Genomic DNA, 27,009 nt, shown 5'->3' on the forward strand with positions numbered 1-27,009 from the left:
TGCACACCTGACCACCAACTCGAGCACCTTGGGCCAGAATACAACTATCACATGGGATGCATGCAGCAATCTGGAGTGGGTGGGGAAGGGGAAAGGATAGTAGTGTTCAGATGGGGAGAGAGACGAACACTGCCTGATGGAGTGTGCAGGAACTAGGATGCCAACAGGCACAGTGTCAGGAGGTTGTGGGGCAAGAAGGCTGAGAAAAAAGGAGAGGAATGGGTAAGGATGGGCAGATGCATTAGCAGAGAGCTACAGATAAATAGGGTGGGAGATGAGAATGGGGAGGAGATGATGGACAGAAGAGGTGGAAACTGTTGGGTGGAGGTTGTGGGAACAGTATGTTACTGTAGGTTGAGGCTGGAATAATGATGGGAGCAGAGAATGTGTTGTAAGGATAACTCCCAACTGCAAAGTTTAGAAAAGCTGGTGGTGGAGGGAAGGGTCCAGATGGCTTGGCTAGTGAAGAAGCCACTGAAATCAAGTGTCTTATGTTCAGCTGCATGTTGAGCCACAGGGTTGTCTACTTTACTCTTGGCCACAATTTGGTGATGGCCTTTGATCCTGGTGGACAGCTAGTTGGTAGTCATACCAACATAAAAAGCTGTGCAGTGATTGCAGCTGAGACAGTAAATGATATGGCTGCTTTCAGAGGAAATTACTCTTTATCTAGACTGCCTTAATTCTGATGTCATGAGTAATCAAGAAGCCTTCATTGTGTTTTTCTCATGTACTGCACAACCTGCTGCCTCAACTCATAAAATCTTCCCTTCTTTAGTCCTTGAAAATTTAGGCATGTATAATATGGACTTTTTAATTTATTCACACTAGGCACATGTGCCACACAATCTTCTTCTTTTGCACAATTGTTTGTGGCCTCTGCTTCAGGAATCACCATTAAGTTTAAAGTAGCACCATACTGTTGGCTAGAACCACTTGTGAATGGTGTTTTCATACACCCTCATATTTCAGAAGATACATGACTGTGATTTAGATCCATTATCTGATCAATACAATTTACTGTTGTGACAGTATTGACACTCTAAGCAAGTTGAGTGCTGAATCAGCAGAAATCAGAACACTGAGGTGAGACAGATTCATCATCACTGCCAACTTTGAAAATTAACAGTGCTATGGAGTGGTGGCATCACTGTTGAGTGTTGTGTTTCCTTTGCTGAGCTGTGTTTTTGAGTGTTCTGTGAGCACATACTTATATTAGAATTAATTTGCCTCCTGTAGAAATTTGTGCTATTGTTGAATATTTGTGCATTTGTGGTGCCAGTTGTGCACTATAGTTGAGAACCTGTTCATTTGGATTCACATAGACTACCATGTTGTAGAAGTTCACAAAAAGTTCAGTACTGGGAGTCATTCCCATAGCTGGCAGCAAGTCGACGTTTTTGTCCCACTTGTCGCTCCTCTCCCTATGTATGCCCTAGTGCTTACTCAAGCCACTGCCACTGTTCCCCATCCCCACATTCTGAAATTATCAAATTAAATTTCAACTATGGTAGCCACATCTAAGAACATAAGATGACCCTGTATTTTTCGAATCACTAATTTGAGAAAATATGTCATCAAGCGATCAGGTAAATATGGTACCTCATTAACATAAAAAAGACCCTACAATTTGTATGAATGATGAAAGTGCAGAGTACCAGATGTCTTTCAAAATTAGGTGTAAGAAGGGATCTGACATTGGGGAAAGCCTCACTCCAAAACTAAAATAGTGGTGCAAATGAAACTGAGACCCAGGAATTAGCAGTGACAGAGATGATGACACATTGAAATTGCCAACCACTTCAATGATTATTTCCCTTCAATCACAAATAAACAAGAAAATACAGATGTATTAGATTGACCTTCACAGACACTACATGTGCTACAAACATACATTAGTATCAACAATGCAACATATACAGAGATCACACAACTCAACAGTTCACTATAAGCAATAATTTCATGTAAAAAAGAGTTTCATATTGTATTCTGGTATATTCAAGTCTTATGTGTTCACTATCATAGTATTTCTAGCAGAAGATCAAAATAATCTGTGAACTTGATAGGGCTACATTTGAGTTATCTCTGTAATCAGCTAATTACTGAGGACATATTTTCTGATGAGTTTAAGTGTGTTGTTTTCAAAGTGATTATAGAACTGGAGGTAAGTACATAAATTGTTATTGTGGACCTACTTTACCCTTCTAGTTGTTTCAAAAGTTTTTGAGAGAGTGGCCTATGATAGAATACTGCCTCTGTTTTGTTGGAAAAGTTGTTAATTGCTCCAAAGTTTTTCTTTCATAAAGGATACTTCACAAAGACACCAAGAGTGTCTTTCCGCCGTCCACCTAACCTTCGTAACCTCTTGGTTCATCCCTATGAAAACCCCAAACCACCTCCCCTACCCTCTGGCTCCTACCCTTGCAACCGCCCCCGGTGTAAAACCTGTCCTATGCACCCTCCCACCACCACCTACTCCAGTCCTGTAACCCGGAAGGTGTACACAATCAAAGGGAGAGCCACATGTGAAAGCACCCACGTGATTTACCAACTGACCTGCCTGCACTGTGATGCTTTCTATGTGGGAATGACCAGCAACAAACTGTCCATTCGCATGAATGGACACAGGCAGACAGTGTTTGTTGGTAATGAGGATCACCCTGTGGCTAAACATGCCTTGATGCACGGCCAGCACATCTTGGCACAGTGTTACACCGTCCGAGTTATCTGGATACTTCCCACCAACACCAACCTATCCGAACTCCGGAGATGGGAACTCGCCCTTCAGTATATCCTCTCTTCTCGATATCCGCCAGGCCTCAACCTCCGCTAATTTCAAGTTGCCGCCGCTCATACCTCACCTGTCTTTCAACAACTTCTTTGCCTCTGTACTTCCGCCTCGACTGACATCTCTGCCCTTAACTCTTTGCCTTTAAATATGTCTGCTTGTGTCTGTGTATGTGCGGATGGATATGTGTGTGTGTGTGTGCGAGTGTACACCTGTCCTTTTTTTCCCCTAAGGGAAGTCTTTCCGCTCCCGGGATTGGAATGACTCCTTACCCTCTCCCTTAAAACCCACACCCTTTCATTTTTCCCTCTCCTTCCTTCCTTCCTGACGAAGCAACTGCCAGTTGCGAAAGCTTGTAATTCTGTGTGTGTGTTTGTGTGTTTTGTTCATGTGCCTGTCTGCCGGCGCTTTCCCGCTTGGTAAGTCTTGGAATCTTTATTTTTAATATATTTTTCCCATGTGGAAGTTTCTTTCTGTTTTTTATATATATATATATATATATATATATATATATATATATATATATATATATATAAGACCTCACAAATGGATCACTGTTAGAGATAAAAAAAAATCTTGATATATTTGGTAGCATTGTCAAGGCCTTTGATTATATAAACCACAGAACACCACTTAGATCTAAAATATTATGGCACTGATGGCATGTCTGAAGCATTGATAGAATTTTTCTGTCACAACAGAAACCAGAGAGTCATATTCACAAACTGAGCCACAAGAATGAAACTAAAATCAGAATAGGGTAGCATAACATTTGGGATCCAACAAGAATCAGTACTGAGTCTGCTCTTGTTCTAAGTCTACATAAACAACCTTCCAAAACTTTAAAGTAAAGTTTGAAAACTGTAATATTTGATCTTGGCAGAAGCATGCTAATCAATGCTTCAGACTCAACTTTAACACATCGATCACAGGAGATAGCTGAACAAGGCTACAACTAGCTTACTACTAACTCTTTAACTCTTTATCTCACAAAGAATCATATTAGCAATTTTAAACAAGCAAAAATTACCTACTAGCACTAGAAGCAGGCATTAGTGGTCATACACTAAATGGAACACTGTGTGTAAAATTCTACTGGGTCCACCTGGATAACATGTTAGAATAGAGTCAACACACACATTAAAGTAATTAAGAAGCTCAGTTCAGTATGTTCGGCTCTTAACAAAATATCTCATTATATTGACATAAAGACGGGAGTGACTACTTATTTTCAGGTTTTCACTTAGTAATGTTATGGAATTATCTTCTGGGTCAGCACACATAAAGTAAATAAAGTATGTATTTAGTACCAGTGAGTAATAACAATATTATGTAAAATAAAATAAAAACACATGTTGCAGAAGCTTTTTTAAGAATTTTGGGATTCTTTACAAATTCCATGAAAATTTACTTCGTGAAGGGTGTTTTTGTTGATAACAAACATCAGTTTCAGCTGAGCTATGATTTGCACAGTCTCAATACAAGACATGGTTATGGAGTCTCTTGTGAGAGAGTCCTTGGATGAAAAGTTGTTGGTTAACTTAGCATGTCAGATTTAGATTTTTATCTCAAGCTTTCTATGTCTGGCCCCATCATTGTTATTGGGAACTAAGTCAAGGGTTGACTGTCAGATTTAGCCCCTGTCAACAATGGTGGTGGTAGTCATTGAAAGCTCAGGCTGAATTTGATGCAATACATTAACTCAGAGCTTTTTATCCTACAATACAAGACACGAAATAATTTTCATATATGCTTTGTCTCTTTGTCCAGGGTTCAAATTGAGGTTATGTACTCTGGTGTAAAGCTCCCATACAACATAAAGCAAGAAATTGAGAGTCCAGACTGACTCAAAAGAAAACTAAAAATTTATCTCGTTAATCACTCCTATGCAGTACCTGACAACCAGATTAAAGACTTGAAAATTCGTATTATACAAATGGGATGTAGCAGTCTCCATCATACAGCTGCATTACAAGTAACACCCTTTTGTTTTTATGAAGAATGCTATTGTGATTAGGTAGATATTAAGTTACCAACATAAAAAACAGGTATTTAATCTGTGATCAGGTAGATTTTAAGATAGCAACATAAAAAGCAGGTATTTAATCTGACAGATGACAAAATTTGTGACAACACACATGAAGTAAAGGAAATTTATGCTGTTTTATAAGACTGAGAAAGCAGCAATTTTCAAGTCAGTGACTTATCTTCTAACTAAAAACGTAGCAAGCTTGAGCACAAACAGCACTCAGTAGTAAAGTGATAATTTATTTTTAAAACAGCATTCAGGCTCATTTTATTTGAGTTGCTGCTTTTTTTAATGTATTTCTTGACTCATACCACATCCTTAAAGATTCTTCTTCTTGATTGCACCTAATGAACATAGTGAATATTAATGAAGAATGAATGAATGAATCCTGGTATGTCATGCAAAGAACCTTTCTGCCTGTGATGTGAATGCAATTTCATGTAAGAAAGAGTTTGATATTGTATGCTGATACATTCAAGTCTTATGTGTTTTTCATGACTAATGTGCCACGAAGAGTCATAGAAAATGAGTTCTAATATGGAAATTAAGTTTTTCCAGACGAATGTCCAAATAACATATCTTTTTCTTCTGTATGTCATGGATGTATCCTGAAAATAGGGCTGTAACTTCGTGTTATGCACTGCACAAATACAACAAATAACAATTCCAGGAGCTAAATTAGTACTAAGATGTTACAAGTACTTGGTTGATATATGAGAAAATGGTGTAAATTGTGGCATGAGGAAGTTTGACTCATAACTGTGATGCAATTTCTTATAGTTCTGCCTGTTGTACTTCAGTAGGTGAATTTTATTTGCTTCTTTCTGGTTATTCCAATGTCATATAATAATTAAATAAAGTTGTATGAACATCTATAATTTGTACACGATTTATAAATTCATTTATGTTCTGATACTGTTTATGCAAATTAGAGAAAACATGATCTGGATCCAGGGCAGTCATAGCTAAACAGGGCAAATAAATGATAGAGTAACAATACCAGAGATGGAAAGTTGCTACTCACCATACTGCGAAGATTCTGAGTCGCGATAGGCACAACAAAAAGATTCACACAATTTCTTAATGGCCGAAAGCTATAATTGTGTGAATATTTTTGTTGTGCTACTGTGACTCAGCATTTCTGCTATATGGTGAGTAGCAACTTTCCTTCTCTGGTATTGTTACATTACATCCTGGATTTTCCATTAAACGATTAAGTAAACAGAGATCATGCGGGAGGCTCCAATACTTACGGCTGAAGTACTTTTCCTAACTGGGGCTGTGTTTGTGCAACATACTCAGCTTGCCTTCGTGTTACTACACACATCTCTTCATTATTTATCCATTTTATAACCTTTGCAACCCAAATGCCAGTCTCATCCCATGGTGTTGGCATACCAAATTTTTTATCATGCTTGAAATTTGGACTTGTGTAACTGTAAAGACACATAATAAGGTGATAAAAGAAGCACATTAGCAGTCATTGTACCTTAAAAAAATGTGGAAAGCAAAAAACTGTAACCTGGATTAATACTTCAAATTAAAACATGTAGTAAAAATTATTAGTATTTGTGATTTCCATGTTGTGGTTGTACATAATTTAGGTTGTTATAAGAAGAATGAGGAAAATATTAAGAGAGATGTATAATTAGTTGAAATATGCAATAGTTTTGCAAGTGGCATGTATTATGAATTAAATGAAGATGTGTTTTTTTCCCCTGGAAATATCTTTCCCTACATAAAAAAAAAACCACTTCCAACTGAAAATTCTATAGACCAACCCCAAAGTGCTCTGTGCAAAGTTTGTGGAAACAAAGGCACACACAAATAAACAAATTCAAAAGGAGACCCACCAGACCCACCAGAAAGTATAATTATCTTTCTAAAGTGCTAGTGCCACTGAAAACATTTCTTATAGATAAATATGAAATGCTGGTTTATGCAATGTAATTACAGCAAATGTATTATATGCTATTGTTTGTTGTATTATCATCTAGAAATGCTGGCAAGGCACAGCAAATCTTGTGAGTACTTACATTTTCTTGGTATATTAACTGATGATATTCTTCTTGTGTCTATAGCCACATCAAGCAATCATCTGAACACAATATTTCCACAGGTGACTAATGCTAATCCCACTGGCACTGATTGATGCCATGAATGACAGCCTTATTATATGACACAGAAGGCCAACAACAGGGATTGTGCAAAGAAATATTGCCTGGTGTCCAGTAGTGCACAAGAATGTATGGTGATCCAGTGATGAACGCTGGCAAAAACGATAAATCGCTATCGCTATTGTGCCAGTCAAGTCAATAAGCATTGTCAGATGAAACATGGTTCCAAATCTTTCTTAGAGTGTAACACTTGTCTCTATTTGTAATGTTGTGTGCCAGACTAACTCTGATAGCTTCCTTTAAAACATAGTCCCAATAGCAATACACAAGGGAACCATTCATGTCTTATTATACAACATTCTTTGTCCCTCAGTAAGACAGCACTCCACTACCACAGATTTCTCAGGCTACAAGAAACTTATGGGGCTATGTGTTCAGTACATGTGTACTGAATGGTTCAAATTGTCTGGCCAATTTACAGTTTCGCACAATAGCAAGAGATTTTATTAACACCAGGCTTCCTCAGTCCTAAGCCATCACTAACCAAACCAAGGAGTTCTCTAATCTTGGCTGTTGAACAAAATACATTTTTTATTTTATATCTTTTTAAAATTCTTCCTGTTTTCAAAGATATGCTCCCAATGCTCCCAGCATGTGGTAGGAAGGCCACTGATCTACATGCATCTTCTTATGGTTCTGATGCAGGACCAACTTCAAAGGCATAACAGACATCTTTGTCTGTGTAGCTGTTCTGATTGAACACAGACTTAAGCTAATCCTGCTCTTCTGACAAGCTCTGTGCATCTGAGATAGCATACTCTTTCATTGCCAACATTCACAGGTCCCCTGTGCAATAGTCTGATGGATGGCAGTTTGTTCCTGGCAGATGTTGGTCCATATGCATCAATGTTTGATAAGCACTGTGTCCCAGGTCCCATAATCTTTTCTGTAGTCCAGTATGTGTAGAAACAGTTCTGGTGACCAGTATGTCTAGAGACATAGGCCTTACACCCATTTTGACCTCCATTGTGAATGTGATGTTAGTATGAAGGCAATTAAATTGATGCAGGAAACAGTTCAGAGTATTCATTCGATGTAGCCTTACCATATACATATTGCTGACTTACCTCCACAAACAGGTATGTTTCAAAAATCCCATACTCAATTGCCTGTTTTCAAAATCTTCCATAAATAAACTGGTGACTATGGAGGATAATGGTGTCCCCATAACTACTCCATCAGTGTGTTCAAAATAATTGTCATTGATAAAAAAATGTTGACATCAGCACAAGATTGCAGAGCTTTGCCATTTTTCCACTAAGTAACATCAAAGATTCTTCAAAAAGAACCAGAGTAAAAGAGACACTAAATCTAGATTCACAAGCAAATCCAAGAGGTCAGGACACATATATCTCAATTGAGGAATAAAAATCATAGAATTGGAAATAAAATGTTCACTTTTCCAACATGAGTGTTAAGAACAGATGCTAAATACTTAGCCAAGCTGTAAGTGGGCACACCAAAATTGCTCACAGTGGGAAATAACAGAACTCTATCTTTATGAACTACGGCAAACTGTATTATGTTGGTGGAATGGTGTCACCGAGCCAAACTTTTTTTAGTCACAGCACTGGATAATGAACTTTTCTTGAGAAATGAAGAGACTTCCATTTTATTCATTCAGTTGGATCATTATGCAATCTTGGTGTGCTAAGCCCTTAGGTAAAAAATCCTTCTTATTCATATAGTCATCCTGTGAAAGAAGAACTGTGACATTATCTTTGTCTGATGGTAGAATTAATAAATCTAAGTATTTTCTAAAGGACTAGATTCCTGCCCTTTCGACATAGGAGATATTACTTCACATGGTAAAGCCCAACACAGTGTATGTGAAACCTCTTGCCTGATTTCTTCTGCTCAGTCCTCAGGAAAGCTAGACACCACTTGCTTGGTCAAGGAAATAAGTACAGTGATGGGAAGACTCCTCGGTGTAGGAGCAACATTTAGCCCTTTCTCCCAAATTGATTACACTGGATCATCCAGTTCTTTACTCATGAAGTTCATCATCATCCGTCAACAGATGCCATCATGGGTGAAAATAAAATATGTTGAAACTTTGATAACTGCCTACTGACAGTGCTCCATTCCATTATGTCCTGTTGTGAGCAACTTGGATGCACCCACTTACACCTTGGCTAAGCTCTTAGTGTCTGTTTTTAGGCCTCATATCAGAAAATGTGAACATCAAATTCTATGATTTTTATCCCTTGATTGAAGTCTTTGCATCTTGGTCCATTGGATTCGCTTTTGAGCTTTGATGTAGTGTCTCAATCTATCCAGGCTCATCTCGAAGTGTCCTTGATGTTAATTAGTGAAAAACAGGGCTTTCACTGAAGCACTGTGGTCATGTGCTGACATAAACATATGTATTCTTCAGTGTTAATTATTTTGAATTAACTGATGGAATGGCTATGGGGAGTCCATTATCTCCTCATAGTCACTAATTTATCTATGTTAGATTTTGAAACAGAGCACTGAGAATGGCATTTTAAAAACTTACCTGGTTCTCGAGGTATGTCAGCAATTCAATTATGGCATGGCTTCAATTAGTGGATGCTCTGAGCTGTTTCCTGCATCATTTTAACTGTCTTTGTCCTAGCTTCAAGTTCACAATGGAGCTCACAAAGGATTAAAGCTTTTGTTGTTAGATATACTGGTCTACAAAATGGGTGAGGGGACCTGGGGCACAGTGTTTATTAAAATCCAATGGACACAGACTGGCATATGCACGCAGCAAATTGCCATCCATCATACTAGTGCAGTGGAGGAGGGGGTCCTGTGAGCATTGCCAAAGACAGCATATGCCATCTCACATGCAAAGAGCTTGACACAGGAACTGAATCACCTAAAGCTCGTATTGAAGCAGAATGACTACAGAGACATGCAGATACATTGAGCAAATGAGTTTGGACCTGCACCAGAACCATGAGAAGAATTCATGTAGATCAGTGACCTTTCTAATACATGCTATCTTCAAAAATAGAAAGAATTTGAAAAAGATATAATATTAAAAGTGTATTTCATCCACCAACTAAGATCAGAGCTCTCTTTGGCTCAATTAAAGTTCACCTAGGACTGAGGAAGCCCAGTGTTTATAAAATCCCTCACCACTGAGCAAAATAATACGTTTGCCAGACAGTTTGTACCGTTCAATACAGATGTACTGAGCACCATCACCACACACGTTTGATGTAGCCTGAGAAATCTGCACTAGTGGGTCACTGTCTTACCAAGAGACACAGAATGTTGTATGATAAGACACAAATGGATGTCCCTGGCTCTCACTACTGGGACTGTGTTTTAAAGAAAGCTATTGAAATTAGACTGGCGTGCATTAAGAGAAAGATTAATCTTCAAAGCAAGAACCCTCTTTTACCTAATATTAAACACAATGGTTTTTGTCATGACTGGCAGAATTTATAGATAGTGGAACTTGATAGTGATTTGTCATTTTTGGCAGCTTTCACCACTAGGGTGATGTACATTCACCTGCACTAGGGAGCAACAGCAGTGATTTGTGATGCATGTACTGTTGGCTTTCCTCAGCCTGTAAAAGGGCCACTGTTCAAAGTATCAATCAGCTGTAGCAAGATCAGCATATAGGATTCTCACCTGAAAATGGCAGTCATGTGGGCTGCAAACATTGTGTTCAGATGAATGCTTGATCTGGCTGCAGACCCAGAAACAGTATGATTAATAGCAGCACTTTTCTACCTGTACATTGTACGGTGGCGTTTTCAGTGCCCAACTCCATACAATGGAAATTTCTTCATTTTAATTTGTTATATATTCTCATGAACACATATTATGGGGTTTAAGCATGAAGTTTTATCTACATGTAGTGAGCAAGAACTTTTGCTATTTATGGCATCATATGTGTGGTGCAAATATTTTTCTTCAAATAATTCTGGGTTTTGGTGCTTGAAGCAAAATTGCTCAAAAATGTATATACAACATTGTTATTTAGGTTTGACAACATACTACCTCTATACTGATGAGCTGTACTATCACAAACTTAATATTTAATCCATCTGTGACGTGACAATATTTAGATTGCAGTGAATGAAATTCCTGACATGCCATAAAAAGTTCTATTTTTCTGTTTTTTTTTTTTATATGTATTATTTGAAATTCATGCCCAATAAAACCACATATCTTACAAATGTTTCAAAATATGTGTGGTACACTATGTTTTGGAACTCATGTTTGTTGAATTAGATAGCACAGATACTTCAAATACTTAACTATTTAGTTTATAATGAAATGTATAGTTGTTACTTAGTATTTAGCGGAGATGCTGACTCACAGAAAGGCACAACAAAAAGACTGTTAGCTTTTGGCCGAGAAGACTTTTGTCAAAAATAGACAACATACACACACACACACACACACACACACACACACACACACACACACACACACACACACATGACCACAGTCTCTGGCAGCTGGCTCCAGCTGCCAGAGACTGTGGTCATGTGTGTGTGTATGTGTGTGTGTGTGTGTGTGTGTGTGTGTGTGTGTGTGGTGTTTGTTTCCTATTTTTTATGAAGTCCTTGTTGGCTGAAAGCAAACTTTCAGATGGTCTTTTTGTTGTGTCTTTCTATGAGGCAGTATCTCCACTGTATGCTGGGTAACAACTATCCTTTTGTTCCCCAAAATATGGGAGAACTGCCAGAAATCAGTAACATCCTGCCACGATATTTCAGCGCAGAGTCTTCTGGCCATCTTCAGGTGCCGCTATAGTAGTACTGGCGAGTACGCACTGAACTCCACTATTTAAAGCCATATTGTGCATGCGCTGCTCAATGTGCACGTTCATAACAGCTCCTTGTGCTGCGCCTTGCGCCCTCCATGGTGAAAGCTTGGCGTATCGATATCAGGTAGATTTTCATCTTTATGCAGATAACTACGTTGACTATGAAGTTTCTCTATAACAGGATTCCAAGCAGAATTTAGCTGATAACTGCTATCTCAATTGATGAGAGTCTCATTGTCAGACAATCTTATTTCCACAGATTCATTGATAATCGAGCCCCAAAAGTTTGATGTATGGGCCAAAATTTTTGTGTCATTGTAATTCATGGAATGGTCTGTGGAAATACAATGTTCATTGATTGTGGAATTGATGGTTGGAGAAGGTGAGTATGCCGTTGGTGTTCCACAACACATTCCTGCACAGTTCGTGTTGTTTGCCCTAAATATGATTTGCTGCATTCACACGGAATTTTGTAAACACCTGATTTATGCAGGCCCAGGTCATCTTTAATGGATCCCACCAGTGATGAAATTTTGGAAGGAGGGTGAAAGATGACTCTCACTTGAAACTTTCTCAATATTCTGCCTATCTGTGAAGAAATATTCCCTATAAATGGTAGATAAGCAATTGACCTGAAGGCCTCTTCCTCTTCCTTGTTCCGTCACTTGTAGGTCTTCATCACTCTGTTCACTTGCCTAGGTGAAAAGTCATTCTTCAGAAATACTTTTTGCAGGTGATCCAGTTCTGGTTGAAGGCTGTCGGCATCAGAGATGGTATGGGCACGGTGAATCAAGGTTTTGAGAAGGCCCATTGTTTGTGCTGTATGGTGGCAACTAAAGTGCGCGTCATTTATGACGGCGGCCAAGTTTAAGTTCGTTCTGCGCATCTGACATCACAAAACACAGTCAGCCAATGAACAGTAAATGATGTTGCCAGAGCTCGACTGCAGTGCAGAGCACGAACGAGTGTCTTCAGTTTTAGAAACATTCAGTCATAAATAAAGTAATTGAACAGAAGCAATGTGTTGATAGCAGACTTTCTTTTATAGAAAGTTTGGAAAAGGCATTCTTTATATCAATTGCTTCATATTCTATTAATTAAATAAACCAAACAAGCAATAAGTCTCCTAATTCAGGTGATAGCAAGGAAAGGTGTTTGTATCTTTCTCACTAACCGCTTTTTTGCAATAAAGAACAGCGGTAATTGTTTATTTCCTATTGTATTTCAACAAAACGTGAGTAATTCATAGTCACACCAATAGTGTTTGTCAGTATTTCCATGATCTTTTAAAGTCATCCGGGAGGTCCATCAAATTACGAGCTGCATTAGCATAATGGTTAAAGTGTTTGGCTGCTAAGTGAAAGATTCTGCATTCAAACCTTGTTGTGTGTTTAATATTTCCTTTATTTAAAAACGATATTTGAGTGTCTTACTTCATGAATTTTATTCATTTGAATGTAATTTTTTGAAATTTCTAGTGGCAACTAAATTCGATCATATGGAAAGTATATGCTATGTCCTTTTACCTCTGCAAACTCTTCAAAATTTCGTGCAATGGTTTACTACAAGTCATTTATGGGGGGAAGGTATCAATCAAGAAGATGTGAAAAAATCAGATTTTTGGGCCAAATAGTTTTTGTGAAATCGAATGATAAAGTGTGTCAAAGCATTCGAAACACCATGTGTGTGCACAGGCGAGCAGTGCAGTGTTGACAAAATGTGGGGAGCATGTCTATGTAGCAGCGAAAGGGTTAATGCGACCCTGGTGGCTTTACTTCATAAACTGCGTGCTCCCCCCTGAACGTAAGTTTGCGAACTATACTATGGCGCTGCTTCTCTTGGCGCGTGCAACTGGCAACGCAGCAATCTCACGCATCTGGGCAGGCATGCACAAATCGCCAAGAAAAAAGAATTGAACTGTAGTAGCTTGTAGATACAGGTCTGTATGAGTGGGTTTTCTGTACACTGAGTGATCAAGTGTGGCATCACTCTTCTGTCACACCAAGACGTTTAAAAATGGCAGACAACCATCTTTCTCTATCTCCATGGTAAACTTTATGTTTTCATGTATGGAGTTCATGTGACAAAAATTCTTGCAGATGGTCCAGACCATGAGGCCACACTATAAAAGTGTCGTCAACGTATCGCCAAAATACTGTCATTTTAAAAGTGGCAGAGTCGAGTGCTCTCTCCTCAAAATCTTCCATAAAAAAATTGGCCACCAGGGAAGACAAAGGACTCCCGATGGCGACACCGTCAGATTGTTTATAAAATTCATTGTTAAATATAAAATATGTAGAGGAGAGAGTGTGCTCAAACAACTCTGTAATGTCTGCACCAAACATATTGCCAATGAGGTGTAGTGAGTCCACCAGAGGCACCTTTTTGAAAAGTGAAACCACCTCAAGACTGACCAACAAGTAGTTACTGTGCAGTTGTAGTGACTGAAGTCGGCTGATAAAATCACCAGAATTCTTTATGTGATGTACACACTTGCCTATCATTGATTTGAACAAAGATACCAAGAATTTTGCTAGGTCGTAGGTGGCTGTTCCTGTTTTACTCACAATTGGATGCAATGGCGCATTTTCCTTGTGGATCTTAGGCAGTCCATATAGCCTACGTGAAACTGAACTGTTCTTTATGTGATGTACACACTTGCCTATCATTGATTTGAACAAAGATACCAAGAATTTTGTTAGGTCGTAGGTGGCTGTTCCTGTTTTACTCACAATTGGATGCAATGGCGCATTTTCCTTGTGGATCTTAGGCAGTCCATATAGCCTACGTGAAACTGAACTGTTTGGTTTCAGTCTCTTGATGACCTCCTTTGGTAGAGAACTATTTGATAAAAGTTCTGCTGTTTTTCACACCACTCGGCTCGTGGGATCCTTATCAATTTTGCAATATACTGAGTCACATAATAAAACATTGATCTTATTAATATAGCCATCCTTTGATATGAGGACAGTAGCATTTCCTTTGTCAGATTTTAAGACTACTGTATCCACATCTGCTCATAAGTTACGGAGGGCTATCCTCTCCATGGGCGAGATGTTACTCTTCATTGCTGCACCTCTGGTCAACACAAGGCAAGACTCTCGACGAACTTCTTCCACTTCATCTGTATCAAGATGGCATACAGCTTCTTCGATGGCACTTATGAAATCCACTAGTGGTGGTGAAATGTGTGGGAGCAAAATTCAGTCCTTTTGCTAGCACAGACACAGTCGTGTCATCTAAGGCTTTCTCTGTCAAATTAACAACAGATCGTTGAGTTGGAATTTCCTTCTTCATCTGTGTAGAAAGTCTGTCAATCTTGGCAGTTTTCCTCATCACAGCTTTATCATGGCTCTAGTTTGCTTTAGCCCATGTCACACCATCCACCCATTCCCACGACAGAGAAGATAGTCTTGCTGCCAATTCCAAATGTATGTGGAACATTTCCTTTGACACAGAATCCAATTCATGTCGACTAAAACGAATCCTTTCTCTCACCGAATCCATGCTTGGTTTAGGTTTGATGTTGTCTGCAGCAGCGGTATTTATGAAATGCACAATTTTTGTAAATGTTGGAATAATGCCCTTGTCTCTGCAACTTAATAAAAATATCAATGAGCTCAGCAGCCACGCCCTTCTTTCAGGTAACTTGTCGAATCTTTGAGTACATTCCATCACTTCCTCCCCATAGAGTTGCTTGATGTGATTTTCAAAGCTTTCCCAGCATACTGATTGTTCCTTAAAAACACGGAAGAACTTCTGGATGTCAGTAACGTCCTGCCACTATATTTCGGTGCAGAGTCTTCTGGCCATCTTCAGGTGAGTGCCACTATAGTTGTACTGGTGAGTACGCGCTGAACTCCACTATTTCAAGCCATCAGCACATGTCTTCCTACTTCGATACCTCGGCCTGCAACAGGAACAATAACTTGTTATCTGTGCCTGACCTCCACCTCCGTCCCACTTCTATGCCTCAGTGTTTTGTGCACATGACATTCACCTTATCCGCACACCGTTTTCAGTGGAGTGACTATGAACAGTGAACATTCACACATTCCGTCCCACGTTTGACATCATTTCCCACACTGTGCTTCTGGACAGCCCACACCTCCACAGCCTCCCTGCAACACAGGTGGCCCCAACTCTGATCATACGTCGAGATTTCCACAGACTAACACACATTCTCAATCTTTGAACTTTTTCTCACCTGTCACCCCTGTGTCGGCTCCAGTTGACCTTCTGCTTCTGTTCTCGGCACATCTCAGTGCCTCATCCATGTCAGTCTTCTGTGATGCCTCAATCCAAACACACCTGCAATGTGTTGAGCTTTTGCAACCACAATTGACACGTTATGGTGTCTTACCCGCGTTGGCCTTCCGCGTCGCCGACTGATCGCTCTGAACCACAACGTGTCACCTCCACACTGCCACCTGAACAGCCATCATTGTCACATCCCCTGGAGGCACACTCTCCTGGAATACTGCAGCAACAACAGCTCGATTCAGGCAGTCCCCCGACGAAATCATCTCAACCTGTTCTTCCGAACATTCTACAATGCTTACTGGACTCAACTACCTGGTACCCTCTAGCCAAAAAGACAGTTCTACATCGGCTTGCATGCTCAACTGAGGCTGCAATATAGCAAGTGCTCCACATCAAGCTCCTAGGCAACGACAAACCTTCCCAACTCTAGAGATGGCTACGTGCCCTGGTCAGCACCGGTCTACTCTCTGTCACAGCTCTCTTCACCTTCTGGCCAGATAAACTATCTCCTCACATCCGCTTTGCTCTGGCTCAAAGGTCTCCTGAACCTGTTGAGCAAAGAATGACAATCGCTGACAAGCTACATAATGTATCACTGCTCTATTTCGCCAGTCACTGCCTACCTGACAAGTCTCAGGTTCAGGCTCATCGTCCTGTGGCCAGATGCGGCCGGGGGCCGTATTGTGCCGAATGTTCTGCTCACTCCGGGAAGCAGTAAACAAGCAACTGGGACGTCACCGGCTCCGCCCACAGTCACACCCCCTCCTGCAACTGAACCTGCTGTGGCCACTAAACCTCAGCCACTGCCACTGGCAACGAACGTTCCGCAGCAAATGCAACCCCACTACCAGTACTGTTACTTCCACACACAGTTTGGTGAAGCGGCACGGAACTGCAGACCTCCCTGCTACTTCCCAAATGCCAATCGTAGGTAGGTCTGGGTGCCACCTCCTGCGTACAACATGACAGGAACTCCCCCCCCCAGTGCTCCATTCTGTTCATGAACGACTGTATAATTGCGGACGACTTTACCTTAAAGACATTTCGTCGGGATACCTTTTCGTAGTGGACACAGGTGCCGATGCTTCACTGCTGCCTACGTCCTTAGCGTTGTCGAACATTCGCCCTCATCATACTTCACTGCCATGTATTCAACTAAACTACAATGCTTGGGTTCAACTTCCCACATCATCTCACTCTCCGCAAACTGCAAACTCAAGTGGACTTTTTTAGTGTGCGAAATTGTCACACCTATACTAGGCATTGACTTCTTACAACACCACAAACTTTCACCAGACCTATTGTGAAACACCATGTTTTATCATCCGTCCAAGACTCACTTCCTCTGTGCTCCGTCAAGCAACCCCCCCCCCCCCTCCCCGCCGTGACACATCGGTCTGGGCTCATCTCATCCGTACCTGCTCGTCTCTGTCGATGACGTTATAAGAAACCACGCACAAGTGGCTTGTCGAGCTTGAACACGTCACTCGCCTATGCAAGGAAAACCACAAGCTCTCCCTCCGGCTCCACAAAACACAGCTCCAGCTGTCTGATGCAGCAAAGGAATTACAGGCACTACAGCAAGGACAAAGCAAGGTCAGTAAGTGCACTGAATCTGCTTGCAGTCCCAGCAATCGATCCTCCCCTTGTTTACCTCCCACTACCCCTCACAACTGTGCTATCAAGACTGCCATAATATGTACTGACAGTTCCGCAGGTCCACACCCTCCTAACACTTTGACACTCAGCTGGACACAAGTGCGCATGCGTCACGAGCATCACGTGTTCCCGAACTGACGGCTCCTACCACACCCCTCGTGGACAGCACTTCAAACTATGCAAACAGTGCATTCGCACCAAGCATTTTTCCCATGACCTTGCTGCCACAGGCCGCGTCCTTGGACAATGGACTCACTAACAGCTCATGAGCTCTACCGACCTCACCTGACCACGATGCTACTGCTTCGAGACGGTGGCCATCTTGTCGCCTTGACTCCTGGGACATTTCACTGCCTCAGCTCCCGTCGGATCCGCCAAGTGGCTGCAAACACCACGACCACGTCTCACCTGCCCCGCCCGCCACACATTGTAAACAAACCACCTCCCGTGCTGCTGGCAACATTTCCATCATCACCAATGGCACGGTTCACAAACTTCGCCTCACGTCAGGTCCTCTGATCTCCAGTAAACCACATCAACTTTGTCCTGAGCTCCTCTCAGACCTTAAAAATCAGATTTCTGAACTACTAAGCTCCTGTGTTATTGAACCCTCTGCCAGTAGCTGGTCTATGCCCATACATATGACACCCAAGAAAGCCGGGTCCTGGCACATGTGCGGAGACTACCATCAATTAAATGCACGGACCAATTATGGATACCTACCCCATACCCAACATTGCCGACTTTACAGTGATTGCAAATGGGCCTAACATCAGATCCCCATGGCACCTGAAGCCATCAAGAAGACTGCAATCACCAACCCGATTGGGTTATTTCAGTTTCGATTCATGCCCTTTGGTCTGAAAAACGCAACCCAGACCTGGCAACTCTTCATCAACAAAGTGCAATTCGACCTAAAATTCTGCTTTGCATATCTTGATGACATTCTTGTGTTCAGCTCCTCCATTGAGGACAACATTCGACATGTGCAAACTGTTATGAACACTCTCATGGCAGCATGCATTGAGACCAATCAGGACAAATGGCAGCTACATCAACCCGCTGTCACTTTTCTTGGTTTTTGGGTCTCTGCCGACGGCAGAAAGTACAAACAATACTAAACCTACCCAGATCTTCGTCATTCAAAGAGCTCTGGCGCTTTCTGGAGATGGTTAATTATTATTGCCGACATCTACCTTGGGCTGTGGAGATTCAGGCTCCACTGACCGATGCCTTGGCAGGCACCAACACTTCTGGATCTCGGTCCATTCCATGAACCACTGCTATGACTGACTCTTTCACTGCCCTCAAAAATCTTCTTGCCGAGGCCTGCACCATTGCGCATCCTCATCCCAATGTGCAGCTTTTCATCACCACAGATGCGAGCGATACTGCTATTGGGGCTGTCCTTAGCCAGACAATCGACGGCCAAACTTCGCCTCTTCAGTTCTTCTCGCTCAAGCTCACCAATGCACAACGGAAATATTCAGCATTTGACAGGGAGTTGCTCGTGGTCTACAAAGCAATCAAGCATTTTAAGACTGATGTTGAGGAACACCCTTTCTATGTTTTAACAGACCACAAACCCCTGGCTGCGGCCATTACAAATGCGCCAGCTGACCCGCTTCTTCGCTGTTTCAAATACATGGACTTCACATCTTGCTGACAATATAGTTGCTGATTTCGTTTTATGAGTTGACGCCGTCCATTCACTGTTAGACCTCTCTGCACTGCCTAACCTCCAACCCGCTGACGAGGAAACACAAAACCTGATTTCAGACTCTGCTTCTTCACTACACTTTATCCGCACCACCTTCCCTGGCATTTCTGGTGAGATCTGGTGTGGCGACAGTACAGGCACATTACACCCTCTCATCCCCACCACGCTCCATTGAGCTGTCTTCAACGCATTGCATAATGTAGCCCACCCTGATGTTGGTGCGTCCGCCCGCCTTGTAGCAGAGCGCTTTGTGTGGAGAAATGTCAACAAGGACTGCCAGCAATGGGCACGATCTTGCGTTGTTTGCCAATGCTGCAAAGTACACAAGCACTCTTCAGCCCCCCCCCCCCCCCCCCCCCCCGGCGCCTTTTTGATCCCTCCTGGGCGTTTCCAGCATATTCATATTGACACTGTCAGCCATCTCTCGTCTATGTTATGTTCTCTCGTCTATCGACAGAACAACACACTGGGTCGAGACTCACCCCCTCCCCAATATTATGGCAGAAACTGTTGCTCGAGCTTTCGTTGAGTCATGGGTATCGCGTTTTGGATGTCCAGCTATCATCATGACTGGCCAGGGCAGACAATTTGAGTCAGCTCTGTTCAATGGGATTTGTAACATTTGTGGCATCTGGTGCATCCACACCACAGCATATCACCCACAAAGTAACGGGTTAGTCAAGCACTGGCACCGCACTTTCAAAGCGGTTCTTCGATGCCATGACTATCTATGGAAGAAGGCTCTTTCCCTTGTGCTACTTGGCATTTGTGTGATAAGGAAGACCTCAAAGGCACAATAGCCGAGTTTGTATACGGCCAGAACATAGTTCTCCCTGGCGAACTTGTGAGCCCTTCCGCTTCTCTCCCTCAGTCTGACTTACCTTTCTTCACGGACCACATCAGATGCCACTTAATCAACCTCCATATCACTCTGCCCACCAGCCATTCCTGACCTAAGGTTCATGTCCCAAAATCTCTGGACTATTGTGAGTACGTCATTGTCCGAGATGACACTATCTGTGCTCCCCTGTAACCTCCATATACTGGCCCCTATGAGTTCTCTGGTGCTCAGCCAACACCTATGACATCCAGATGAAAGATTCAGCTGTTGCAGTCTCTCTCAACAGACTTAACCCTGCTCATGTTGAGCCATCTTCAACCCCCGTTCAGGCCACGACCACGCCACTCACTGTCGTGGCTCACGAAGCTCTGACCCCTGACTCCACGTAGGATTTACACACTCGATCGAGTGACTTTCAGCTCCAATCATCGAACTCTCTTCTGACCTCATCCTCTACGCTGGTCTCACACACTCTTTTGAGTGACTGTCAGCTCCAATCGTCGAGCTCTCCTCCGACCTCGCCCTCTACTTCGGTCTCACGTACTCCATCGAGTGACCACATGCTCCCTATGTCGAGCTTACCTATGATCACACCCTCACCGCCAACTCCTTTGCCAGTCCCTTTGACATCTCGACCATCGCCTGCCTCACCCTATTGTGGTTTCCCACGCCCCCCCCCCCCCCCACCTTGAACATGCCCTCGCTCGAGGTGTTTGTGCTTGTCTCCCCGGACATAATTCACATCTCAGTAATACTGCGTGACCATACACTGTTTGTCATGTGTTTCTCTTCATCCAGTGTTCATGACTAAGCCTCCACCATTGCCTGCCACCTAGTGAAATGTGTTCCCCTCCCGCCCGACGTCGACCTGGACATGCTTCGTGTGTTCGTCACACCCTCCGGAGACATCGTCGTCATTGCTCTGTTCCACCCACAAACCACCAGCCTACCTGTTGCCACACGATCAGCACGCCCTGTATGACGCCCGGCTCACTTCAATGACTTCCAGGTTCAGTGGCCGAACCTTCCTTCACATCTACCCTCACAGCTCCCCGACGACGCTGTCGAGCTGACCGTGGTCCAGCTCCCACGAACCACCTCTGCCGATGCCACAGTCATCCCCCCCCCCCCCCCCCTGGCTTCTCAAGTGTACTCCATACTGTGGTGGTGGTGGGGGTGGGTTGGGGGGGGGGGGGGGGGGGAGAGGGGCTATGTGGCACCGATGACATCGACACCAACATCGATATGCATTCATCTTTGGACTCTAAGCATTATCTTTGGCTTTTCCACCATGGTCAGTTCAGTTCTTTGTGAGCCTTGTATGTGTTAAGGTTAATAAATGAACTACTGTTAAAGGGGTGTGATTGTTGTTGTAACCAACCCGGTAATCCTCCTCAAAGTCATACCAATAACTGATGTGGCACATAAATAAGATATGTAAAAACAGAATGTTTCAAATTTTTGACTGTACTTTCTGATTCAAACTCAAACCAGAAGAAGCCAATTACTGAGCTTCTCAAACAGTTAAGTTCAGCTACTTTTGCTCTTTGTATAATTGCTAGTCTTGGAAACAAATGAATCAACCTTCTGACAGTTTTGCAGATTTCCACTAAGTAATGTCTCACGGAATAATTTTCTGGAGCAACTCAGCACTTAGAAAGGAAGTACAGATTTCACAAAAGTAAGCAGGAAGAATACCCATGGATGTTGTGTAGGTACCTCTTCAAAGAGCTAGGCATTTTAACTGCAATACCACAATGCATATATTTGCAAATGAAATTTATAATAAATAACCATCACAATAAGTCTGACAGGTAGTATATCAGCTTTTAAATCTAACATAAAATCATTTCTTCTGCACAACCCCTTCCTTTCCTCTGAGAAACTGACTTGTTCCACATCATTTTTATAATAAAAAAAAAATAATCATTCAACTGATATATGGAACATGTAATTAACTAACTAACTAAGGTAAAACTTCAAAAGTGTTTGTGGAAGTTGTTAAACACTTACAAAATTTTACACAAAAGCTTAATATTGAAACAAGAAAAAATTTTAGCTTTCAGCTGGTCTTAGCATCAACAAAAAAAAGGCTGCAGAAATTTTCTGTGACCTCACACATGCATTCAATTGTGGGAACCACTTTCTATTACTTCGTAAACTAGAAAGACATGCACCAATCACCGAGAATTGCACCAAAGGCCTCTGCAGTCATCTAAAACGTCACAGTGTGGTGTGCAGTTTCCTCATCTGGGATTTTTTTTTGTGTACATCCTGTATTTATGTCAACCATCCAAAAACCCTACATCTGAAGGCCAACATATGGGCAGAAATTGCCATCATACCCACTGCTATGGTAAAAGTCATGAGAGACCCAGAAATTGGCTTATTCAGTGTATGGGCAATGGGAGGCGTGCCCTACTGATATGATTTTCAAAACTGTGTAAAACAAAACTTTAGAATGTACCTGGATTTTTTTTTAAAAAAATTAAAAGTCTAAATTGTAAAATGGGTTTTGTTGTGTCCTGAAATCAGGAAGTTATGTTGCCACACTGTGTATTTGGTTGTTTAATGTGTAAATAGCATTCTCAGTTGAGTAACCCTTCTGGAATCCAAACTGTAATACGCTAAGTATTTTGTTTCTAGTTTCAGTTTTACTGGTGGGCTGGGGAGGGAGACGTTTGTGTAAGGCGGGGTGGGTAGAAGGAGAGGGAGGTGAGAGGCAGAAAGATGGGTTAGGGTTTTGTGGCTAATGACTCAGAGGAACACAACTGATTTGCTGGTTAGGAAGGTGGGAGGGAGAGGTAGCAGCTGTATGGGCTAGGCATGTGATACACAGTAGCTGGAGCTAGTGGAGTATGGTGCACTGAAGGTGACATGGAGACATAGATTGGAAGGGGATGACAGGACACAGGAGGGGGAATCTGTTGGGTCATTGCTGCGGGGACAGTGGGTTAACAGAGATTGAGGCAAGGAGAGTTATGGGAATGAAGGATGTATAGCAAGAATAATTCTCATTTAAATAGGAGGGATCCAGGTGGCCTTGGTTTTGAAGCAGCCATGAGCATCTGGTCAGCTGCATGTTGTGACACTTGGTGGTCAACTTTGTTTTTGGTTAGAGTGGCTATTCATTCTGGTTGTCAGCTAGTTGGTTATCATACTGACATAAAAAATTGTGCAGTGATTGCAGCAGAGTTGATATGTGAGAGGGCTGGTTTAACAGGTGACCCTGCCTCTGATGAGGGAGGATACAAGCCTGTGACCAGACTGAAATAGGAAGTGCTAGGTTGTGGATTGGGCAGGTCTTGACCCCAATCCACGTGACGAGGGATTAGAGAATCATAGGAAAGGACTAGGATGATGTGTAGATTGGATGGGGAACAGAATGAGGAGTGGGAATGATCTTGTGTATCATGTCCCTCATTTCAGGGCATGATGATAGGCAATAAAGGCCCGGGTGAAGGATATGGTTCCAGTCCAGTGTGATATTTGGTGAGAAGGGCTCCTTCATAGTGGGTTCCTAGGGGTGGTGGATAAATTATGCGAGTGTGAGGATATACTAGATCTGCCACCACCCCCAAGAGTACCCATAAAGGAGCATTCCCTTTGTCACCCACTATCACCCTGGAATGGAAGAACTGAACCATATCTTTTGCCAGGGCTTTGATTATCTACATGGTGGGGCATATAAAAGTGACCCACAGCATAGACTTCACAGACACAAAGAAACACAACAGATGAAAGAAAATACAATATTAACCTGACTATAGAAGTTGCTGAAATTGACCACCATTCATCCCTCGGAATTTTTGAGCCCTGGTCAACAACTTGCTGAAGGCGAATTGAAGCTGGACTGCTGGAATTGCTGCCATCTCATCCAAAATGTTCTGCTATAGTTCTGGAACACTGTGAGGGTTGTTGCAATACACCTTAGACTTCAGAGCTCCCCACACAAAGTACTCGAACACTGACAGATCAGGTTACCTGGGTGATCAGCTAGGACTGCAACCAGACTGATCTCTGCTAACAACTATGTCAGGTATGAAGATTGTGTAAATGTACTCCAAGGTTTAGAGGACCATAGGAATGGGCAGTTGGCTCATTCTGCTGGAAGTAACTGTAGGTCTTTTCCTCCTCTGTTAATACTGCCACAAAGAGTTTCAAAATGTTGGCAGTGTAATGCACCAGAGTCAGTGTCCGCTGAAAGAGAAAGAAGATGGGACCAATAATGTGGCATGCACACACCGAACAGCAAATCCCAAGCTTCTGATCATGCAATAGTGTTTTGTGGAAGTTACGCCTGTTCAGAGGAACTGGTGTTGTGTGGGAGAAGCCAAATGGCACATACGGTGTAGCAGGTTCGTAGGTCCCTAGAATTATGCTGGAGGGCATGCTCCGCTTCTGGGTATTGGACTTCTCCCACACAACACCAGTCCCTCTGAACTGCGGAGATGGGAACTTGCACTCCAACACATCCTTTCATCCCACCATTCCCCTGGACTGAACTTACGTTAAACAACCTACTCCCATTTACTCTTCAGTCTTCTCCTCTTTCCCTTTCCTCTTTAGCCATCCATGCATCTTTCATCCTACATCTTTATACTATATACCTCTTTACTTCTGTATGCATCCTCTTTTGTTTGAAGCTGGCACAGTACTTACAGTAGAATATCTTTGGCTTCCCTCTGACAACCATGCCTCCATCTTTGCTCACCTCCCTGTTTTCCTTTCCCTGTTGCGTCATAACCTGGGTTGTGAGTAACTAAATCCACTTTCCCTTCTTCCCTCTCTTTCCTCTCTCTCCTCCTTGATGAAGGAACATTTGTTCTGAAAGCTAGGAACGTAAATTTTCGGTTGTTTTTTGTGTATCTATTGGCTGTACTAAGCTGAGGTAAGTACAGGCCAGCCCATCTATCTCTTTGATAGTATTTGTTTCACATGTTGTTATAACAACCAACCAGCAATCCATGAGAATGAATGACCACCACCAAACTGTGACTGCCAGTTATGGCACTGCCTTTCTTACAATCGCCACTGTGACATGAGAGCAGTAGCATGATTGATTACACCACTGTCAATGAGACGGCAAGCATCCCCTCTTTGGAGCTCCAGTGTCAGGTGTACTTAATTTTGAACACACATGCATTGAGTGCATTTTGTGTGTTTTCCTGTTGAATAACATTTACAGACTTTCATAGTGGCCAGGGCTCAAGATATTCTGAACAGATATTGTGTTGAAGAGTGACAGATTTATAAATCTTTTGAATTTGAATGTATTTCTACATTAAAGTCTGCTGTTGGCAAGTGAGACTGCAAATACAGCAACAAACATATGTCTTTTCTTTTTACTATTTGATATTAGATGTAGAATAAATTAATATCTGAACTCTCTGTTCATGAACAGCATCTGTTCCTCACTTCTATATCCATTAAAGAACCACATGGTACGCGAGGAAGATATAAAAGCAACTTGTGAATTATCAGTCACAACTTTGTCATTTAGTTTAATTGTTATTGTATCTTGTTCAATGATTGGCTGTCCTGTCTCCCATTTGACAATATCCCATATAGTTTTAATCTTATTATTTACATTATTAATTTCTGACAGGACACAGATACTTCTGGACATTTTCATGATTTTTCCTTAAATATAACAATATTTTTTTGTAATATGCAAGTAACATTGGAATTGACTTATTCAGGTCTTTATCCCAAGCAGGATTCACTTGTTGACACATCTACCTCCATCTGGGTCTGTCCAGGCCATCTTCATAGGTGGCATTGATGAATTCCATATCCCTCTGGATTTGGTCCATCTATTGTGTCTTGGCTCTTCCATGAGGTCGTCAGCTATTTATGTCCAGGTGCATAGCTGTTCTTGCCACCAAGACTGCTTTACTTGCATGATGTCTGTACCATCTTAACCTGGTTTCCCGTAGTTTGTCTGAGATGGGTGCAGCTCCAAGTCACTATCAAACATCGACGTTTGTTGCATGGTCAAACTGGGTAAGCTGAAGTGACCATTGGAGCATATGCATTTCCATCACATGGAGATCCTGCTGATGTTTCATTGTCATTGTCCATCAGTCTGACCCATAAAGTGTGACTGGGTGTACCACACTCCTATAAAGCTTTTACTTAGGGTGTGAAGGCATATGGCGATCACAAAGGACGCCGGTCACCTGGTGCCATTTCATCCAGGCTGTGTTAACATGGGCACAGAAATCCAATAGACTTTAACCACCACTGCTTATGAGTGAGCCAAAATATATGAATTGCTCACTGCAACTGCTCTCTTGGCAGCCAATTCCTTTGTCTTGTAGCATTGCAGAAGTCCATTAGTGTGGGACTGGAACCGTACTTTGAAAGTCTTCTTCTTCTCTTTCACAGCCATTTGCCCATCTTCATTCCACCATCAGACTTCTTTATTGATTGCTCATTTGCCAGGTATCATCCCCCCAAGAATGTTATTCACTGCACAATGGGCATGACTGGTAATGCTGCACCATATGCCTGATATGGCTGGTCTACGTCTATGTCACTGGCTGTAAGAGCTATGGTGAGCTGAGCTTTGCATTCTGACACATGCCACCATTTGATTCTCTGCACTCCAATGATTTGGGGACTATTTTGGTTGTGAATATTCAACTTGAAGTCCATGACAAGAGATCAATGCTGGGGGAGGGCAGTTGATTCTGAGGGGGTGACTCTTACATCAGTTGCCAGCTTCAGGTTGCATCTTCTTATAAGCAATTTGAGTCTTGTGCCCACCA

The 27,009-nt window shown here is 42.1% G+C and overlaps 1 protein-coding gene across 1 annotated transcript in view; it reads right to left on the bottom strand.

Moving 5' to 3' along the window:
* Nucleotides 1-27,009, bottom strand: part of LOC126359235 (EF-hand domain-containing family member B) — a 364,905-nt gene that overhangs the window by 65,018 nt on the left and 272,878 nt on the right. Inside the window, exon 5 of the mRNA XM_050007612.1 lies at nt 6,071-6,253. Within this exon, the coding sequence (XP_049863569.1) occupies nt 6,071-6,253 (183 nt within the window). The remainder of the gene's footprint in view (nt 1-6,070; nt 6,254-27,009) is intronic.

This window comes from Schistocerca gregaria, chromosome 1, assembly GCF_023897955.1.
Source record: "Schistocerca gregaria isolate iqSchGreg1 chromosome 1, iqSchGreg1.2, whole genome shotgun sequence".
NCBI lineage: Eukaryota > Metazoa > Arthropoda > Insecta > Orthoptera > Acrididae > Schistocerca > Schistocerca gregaria.